Source organism: Asparagus officinalis, chromosome 4 (assembly GCF_001876935.1).
Source record: "Asparagus officinalis chromosome 4, Aspof.V1, whole genome shotgun sequence".
Taxonomy (NCBI): Eukaryota; Viridiplantae; Streptophyta; class Magnoliopsida; order Asparagales; family Asparagaceae; genus Asparagus; species Asparagus officinalis.
This window is the reverse complement of record NC_033797.1, coordinates 64,766,113-64,773,800: the sequence shown is the minus strand read 5'-3', so window position 1 is coordinate 64,773,800 and position 7,688 is coordinate 64,766,113. Positions and strand designations below refer to the sequence as shown.

General features: G+C 36.7%; 1 protein-coding gene across 2 annotated transcripts; it reads left to right on the top strand.

The window, feature by feature from the left end:
* LOC109835987 (protein TWIN SISTER of FT-like) lies at positions 1,778-6,110 on the top strand. 2 transcript variants are annotated; one of them, XM_020403937.1, is made up of 5 exons: positions 1,778-2,101; positions 2,876-2,937; positions 3,236-3,276; positions 4,603-4,819; positions 5,756-6,110. In XM_020403937.1, the coding sequence occupies exons 1-5, from the start codon at positions 1,895-1,897 to the stop codon at positions 5,775-5,777; spliced, it is 549 nt and encodes a 182-aa protein (XP_020259526.1). In that variant the 5' UTR covers positions 1,778-1,894; the 3' UTR covers positions 5,778-6,110. The 2 variants fall into 2 exon arrangements, with proteins under 2 accessions (XP_020259526.1, XP_020259527.1); XM_020403938.1 differs by having other exon boundaries at positions 5,748-6,110.

Here is a 7,688-nt window from a genome sequence, read left to right as displayed (position 1 = left end):
AGAGTTGAGTTGGTCTTTAGACTTTTCACGGTCGACCGCGACATTGTTCGACGGTTGATCGCGAGTCGAGCTGGCAGTTTCCTAATCTATTTTGAATTCTGTTTGAGCTGGGATTCATATATATACCTATATGTTTCTAGGGCTAAAAAGGGACGTGAATAACCATCAGAAGAAAAGAAAAGAGAGAGAATCTCAGAGAGATTAATCCATTGTTTGAGTGCTTATATTCTTTCTTCAATTAATCAAAAAGATTATGTGGTATGGCTCCCGAGGACGTAGGCACGTTGCCGAACCTCGTTAAATTCATGTGTTCCCTCTTGTTCTTATTTCTGCAAGTTTTTATCTTTGATTTGTGGTGAATTTCTTTCTTGCTCAACTTTCTAACAAGGTCCGGAAGGACAAGAGTTCGATTTGATTGTTTCGAATCCCCAACATAAGGTGCTGATATCTAAGGCCAATCCTAAACTTAATAATCGACCGCCTCATCCCCAACACAAAACCTTCTGTCTACAAACCTCCAAGCATATAGTATTTTCTAATTTTGCTGGGAAATATATGACAGCTTTCTAATTCGTAACTTTGTTATTGGTTCGTCCGGTAGAGATATCCAAATGCTATGATAAACTTCTGCAGTAAAATAACTTAAACAGCATTCTGCTTATCCTTTCCTTTGTTGTAAAAGATCACACTGTGCAGGTAGTTATCACTAGTCCATTGTTGCTGCATAAAGCATTTGATACCTGAATGCATACTGCAAGTCTGCACGAGCCTATTCGAGATCTCTCCCAGTCTTTCCCTCCCCTTGCCCGCATTATATTGTGTAGACAACTAACTGGGTGCTTTTCCAAAATTCTGAAGGACATGAATTTGCATGCCAATTGTCCATGTGATCACCCTGCATGAGTGCTTTCTGTGGTCGTGCCTCAAGCGTGCTAGTCTCTATATAAGATTCTAAAGAAAATATTCTAAATCAAATAAAGTAAGAGCAACTTTAGCCATAACAATATCTACATCCCTATCTCTTATCTGTCATGTGAATGTGATTTCAAGATCAGAATCTTTGTAGGGATGATGGATCACCAGGCATAAAGAGCGATGGAGAGGACTCACCTGCAACGATTAGTCGCATCTCAATCCACCGCCAATGATGACAACAGCTGAGTCAGAACTAACTAGGCATGGCGCCATTTGGGAAAGGCTGACTGTTCAAAAGTTAAAAGTTGTTCGTTATACATTCTCTTAACGTACACCATAAGAAAAAGGATTAATTGTGGATAGATCCCCTGTAGCATCGCTGTTTTGAACTTACTACCCCTTTAGTTGTATTTTTATTTTTGCTGATAGACTGCCTGAGCGATTTTTTTTTTACACTTTTACCCTCAGGAGGTATATTTGTCAAAGCAACACTTTTCTCTTTCTTTGCCGGAAAAAGAATGAAAATAATATCACTCAGGCATCTATCTACAAAAAGAAACTAGAGGGATATTAAGTTCAAAACAACAATACTACAGGCGGTCTATCCGCAATTAACCCTGAGGAAAAAAAAAATATCAAAATCAACTACAACTTGCCTTTGTCAAGGCTAGAAAGGGGAAGGCTCATATGCATGGCATTGTTCTCCTGCGTAAAGGAGAGTAGAAAGTAGATTCCAAGCCTCTGGAGGAATTGCTGCATCTGTTACGACATATTGCTAACATAAAGTGGATACCTTGCTATGTTATCCCCTATATATACTGACAAACATTCTCCCTTTTCTCTCACCTCTTCCCACCAAAATTTAATTTGAAACTCCTAGCTCTTTCACAATTTGCCTTTGCCCTACAAATTCATCTCAAACGGCCAGGATTTTGTAGTCTCAATCAGGACTCCGATCACTTTGTCAAGCATTATTACCATGTTGAGAGAAAGGGCACTAAGGGATCCCCTCGTCTTAGGAGGAGTAGTTGGAGATGTCGTGGATCCATTTATCAAGTCAGCGATTATGAGAGTCGTGTATGGTGACAAGGAAGTTACTAATGGGACCAAGCTCCGGGAGATAAATGTGGCAAATAGGCCATGTGTCACCATTGAAGGAAGGGATGCAAGCAAACTCTATACCCTTGTACGTCGAGCTAACCTTAACTAACTCGAAATTCTCTTTTAGACTTGCACGAATTTTTCATGTAAAGGTATTATAATTTTTGAACCACCAAAATACTATATACACCACAAAGTAGTGAGGAGTTTGGAAGGTCCATCAACTTACTGAAATTTAACAGGTTCACATACCTGCATTAGATCAAGTCATCTTACTGACATTTGATGCAACAAAGAACCCCTAAAACAGCATACATAAAGTGCCCCAAGTAGGTCTAGTATTGAAATTTACTGGCCAGGTGTGTAATCTAATGCCATATATCTTATATGCCCATACATGTTTGCATACAAATGCCATGAATGATTTAAACAAAATTACAGATAAAAAATTATCTCAAGGAATAGAGGTTAGAACCAAAACGATGAGTTATACATGATTGATATCAGTCAAAAGAAATGTAAATTCATGTCAAAGCATTAGAAGAAAAATGAAAGCAATATACTTACTAAATTGTAAACAACATTTCGTTTAAGAATCAAAAGTGGAAATGGAGGAACCATAATTTCAACATGATATTGAAACAAATTTGCAATGGAAAAGAATATTTCCCCCCCTCTGTTTCTGTTGAGAAAGCACAATAGAAACATTACTTGCCTGACATCAGTTTCTTCTCTCATAATGCATCTCCAATGGAGGAGTACCATTTTTATTCGTTGCTCCATATTATACTATATATTTATATCTTTATGGCTTTTTACGAACTTTCAGTAATCAAGTGTATCTTTATTCTTAAACAAGGTGATGGTGAATCCTGATGCACCAAACCCAACAAATCCAACCAAAAGAGAGTACTTAAACTGGTGAGTTCAGTCTATCCTTTACTGAAACTTCTATGCAGCTTTAAGTTTATTACTTCTCTAGCGAGACAATCCTTTAACAGAAAATGTAAGTAAATTTGTTACTTACTAGTCAAATTTTGTGCACCAGAAAATAGGTTAGAGATAAATAAGATCATAAAATTTGCGAGATGCATCCACCAACATTAGTAGATATAAATGATATATTAGAATGTCGGGATGCCATTTATAAGATACCCAGAGCAGAATTTGGCAAGCTGTGCTAACATCGCCAATGCTATTTTATTTCATGAATTTTCAGGTTGGTGACAGATATACCAGAAACCGCTGATGCAAGCCATGGTGGGTAATTTTTAAATTTCAATCTCGCCCTACATTCCTTATGTTTGCAGGAATTAAGCATGAAGCTCTTATTTTCGTTTTATGATTCATGTGGATATACTAAAATTGACTTATGAAGAAGGGATGCGGATTGAGTTTCCTTCCAATTTGTCCATATGTATATTTCCTAGACGTACTTAACTAAGCAGTAATATAGGGCCGTATGCAAAATGCAAGCTAAATGACATGTATCACTTATTTGTGTAACTTGCCACCCTCATTCACGACAACCTTGATGAACTTATTACACGGTATTTTTCAAGGAGAGAACATAAAATAATCTAGTGATCATCTTCCATGAGATTTTCCCATTATTTACCAAATCTTTCTCTATAAAATATCCATTATCTTTAAGTACGTTGGTTTCAATTTATGACTAAATAGGCATCTGTAGTAAACTCACATTGACCAATACTAGATCTCTACCTGGTGCCCAACTTATTATCCTGCCCAATTATTAAAATACCACAAAAAATCATAATTAACATATCATGGTTTGAAACATTGTCCTATTGATTACTTCACACATTATCAATTGTGAAGGGAAAACAAATTGGAAGATGTCAAACGAAATGCTATATTGAGTTAAAGCTGAGCTGAAGCTTGTAAATGTCTAAACCATATTATGTCAAAAGAAAGGCAATAACTAATTGGTTTCTGGCATGCTGGTTATGTTTATGACTTGCACCTTTAAATGATTTCTAGCCGCACATGCTCTATTGGAGAAGAAAAAAGATGTGCACCATTAAGTGATGAAAACTAGTAATACAATAATATAATATATATGAAAAATGACAATTCCTCCACATATGTAATAGATATTACATTAAAATACTATAACCAAGCACAATTTTAGGAGAAACTGCACTTAAGAAAATATATTGGAAAAAACTTGAAGACCAAAAACCCAGCGTGTAAGAAATGTGTTGGTGAGCATAAATTTATCACCCCTCTAGAATTGGGTGCAAAAGATTGAAGGCATGGCGTTGATGCTTCACAATCAAAATAGGCTAAAATTATGAACCCTAAAAATTTTTCCATCATATATATAAAGCATATGCAAGATGGATACATGAGGAAGGGGTTACGGTCCCATCCCTCGTATATGATCTCAAACTACTTCTGTACCAACAATAGCTTTTGTGAACAACTCACGCGACCTGGAAAAAACACTATCCACATGAACCTTTTAGGCATAGAAAGTGACCGAGTAACATTTGTTGAATCTACTATAGTAAGATGCAAACGGGCACAAAACTGACGCTATATTCTCATTTATATGACCAGGAAATGAGATAGTCCCTTATGAGTGCCCACAAGCTCCAGCAGGGTTTCATCGTATTGTCTTTGTGTTGTTCCGGCAGGAAGTTCAACAAACTGTATGTGCACCTGGATGGCGACAAAACTTCAATACTAGAGATTTTTCAGCAATTCATGACCTTGGTCTACCTGCTGCTGCTGTATACTTCAACTGCCAGAGGACGACTGGATGTGGAGGAAGAAGGTACAACTAAAGGACACTAATAATTTTAGTTATTTTCTCATCAAAGAAAAAAAACCAAGCACGGCAAAAATTTGAAAAATCTAAAATGTGAATAAGGCTTTTTTTAAAAAAAAATGTGAATAAGACTTGTTTCCAATAGGTCTATTGAAGTAGAAGAGTTGAATCAAATTGAGATGAAGAATTAAATGTGCTTAGCAGTAAAAATTATAATAAGAACAATACAGATATTTCATGATCTGAACAAGTGACTAATAACTCAACAACTCAGTACAGAGCTAACTATTCACATCATCAGAGCACAGGCCGCTAACAGTTTCCAGGTTTTACCTACCTTTAAAATAAATTCCCTCGCGAGCCCCGCAAATACATGTTTGCATGTCTTTTAGAAGCACTGCTTTATGTGCTCCAGCCATACAGACAGCAGCAACAAGCAAATATGGATTGATAAAAATCATCAAGACAAAATGTTAAATGCTTGAATGTGCCTACCCCCTCCTCATAAGTGTCTAGAAAATAGCTAATTAATCAGAATCCTACCTCCCTGTCCCATTAGCTATGTGAATTTACAGCAGTAACAATGATAGTAACAACAATGGAAATAGCAACTATAATGATAACAATGACAATAAGATAGTAACAGCACAACAATGCAGTCAGATAATTCTACTCAAACAATTATGCAGGATTAGTTAGTTTTCTGTTTCAATGAAGATTTACATTCCTTTTGATAACATCTAGTGGTCGAAAAATGTATGGATAAAAGTATCAACCTATTTTTTTAACGTGCTTTATATATCCTTCCCGAATCTAATCTTTTGGCCCGATATAAATAATAAACTAAATTGCCTACAATGTAAATATATTAGAAAATGGGTATTGATCGATCAACTGGAGTAAGAAACTAAAATGTTATTTCACTTGATGAAAGGTTCTCAGGACTCTACTGATTGGGATATAATCTATCAAGAAGAATCAATCGCCCGGAGATCAAATTTCCAATGCATGCCCAAGGATAGTTCAGTTCATCAAAAATTTTGGCTCTCCAGAAGAATTACCTAATGTCGCAAAGGAATTATCTCTACTAGATAAATTCAAGCATTTCTTACCCCGCCAACTAAAATAACTCCAGACGAGCTCACGTTTTCTCCCTCAAAATTGACCAACGCAAAGCAGATCAATTTTCAATCTAAAACATGACACACTTTTTTTTTTCTTTCTTGTTACCTATATTGATTTCTGTGTGCGCAAGAGAGATTGAATTTAATGATTCCAAATCAATAAAACACTTTCATTCCTTCCATCTTTTTTTCCCATGGATATTTGGCTGTTTTCTGTTTCATTCATCTTTACTCTTGTGTGGACAAACAAAACCCGTGCACTATTATGTCACACATGTTCTCAGACCTCGGTTAAATTCTTACACTTGGAAGGGTTATTAGAGTTACTAGTTTTGTGGAAAATGGTTTTTTCTTTATGTGAAATAATATATTCGTGGCTTGTAAGTGACGCAGGAGTAATAACTCTTAGTTTTCTCTTTTCTTTTAGAAAAAAACCGTCGGTTTGTTAGGATTTTTAGATCTCGCAAAAACCCCGAAAAATTACCAAACGCAGCAAATAGAATCACACGAGATTTAACGTGGAAAACTCTCAATAGGGAAAAACCACGATATTAAAATCAATCCACTATCACCTCCAAATTATAATTTTTTGCACAGACAAAGACTGCCAAACCCTCTCTCTCTCTCCTTCTCTCTACTCTTCTTGGTTTTTCCTCCAACAATAGAAGAATATATATATAGGGAAACCAAAACCTTATCTCTGGCCTAACGTCCTAATTAGAATAGGATTCAAACTCCTAATCATGATGAAACATAAACTCCTAATCATGATTGTTGCAGCGGGGGGCTTCACATACGCGAAAGATATCTATACAAGAGTAGAGAATAACAACACTGAATAAACACAGTGAATCCAAAGAGAACAGCACACAATGATTTAACGTGGTTCGATCAGGTTAGTATGACCTACGTCCACGGGCGAGAACAGAAGAGAACTTCACTAATCATAAAATAGAAGATTACAAAAGAGGAGATCACTCTCTAACTAGAGCATCACACAAAGAAAGCGATTTCTCTTTCTATCTCTCTCTTCTCTCTCTCTAATTCTTTTCTTTCTCTCTGTCTGTCTATCTCTAAACTCTCTCCCACACCCTCCTTTTATAGTTTCCAAATAACAATAATAAATTGAAAAAGTTGTTGTTAGAATAGTAATTGAGAGTAGGTGGCATAGTGATGTTAGGTAAATGGAGAAATTTTCAAAGACACATGACAAATCTCCACCTTGACTTTAAAAATAAAGATCTTCTCTTTACTCTTGCTGTCTCGCAAGAAGCCCCTTATGGGCTTAACCTTCGCTTTGTTGAACTCCAAGTAATTCAAGACAATGCTCGAACTTGTGCAAAGGTACGGGCTTCGTCATCATATCTGTTGGATTGTCTGCAGTATCAATTTTATCAATCTTGATGACTTTAACTTCTCTGATAAAATGATACCTGATATCTATATGTTTGGTTCTTTCATAATACATCTGATGCTTCGTCAAATGTATAGCACTCTGGCTGTCACAAAGTATCGTAGTAACACCTTGGTGTAAGCCGAGATCTTCGACCAAACCTCTCAACCGTCGGACTGTCAAACAACGAACCGTCGAACCGTCGAGCGATGAACTGTCAGACAACATGGCGATGAGCCGTCGAAAGAACAAAGCGGCAAACCATTGATGACGCAGCAACAAGCTACCGGAATAGCAAAGAAAGGGAATGCACGCTCACCGGCCACCTCGACAAGTGGCCGCCCGCGCTCAACTGACC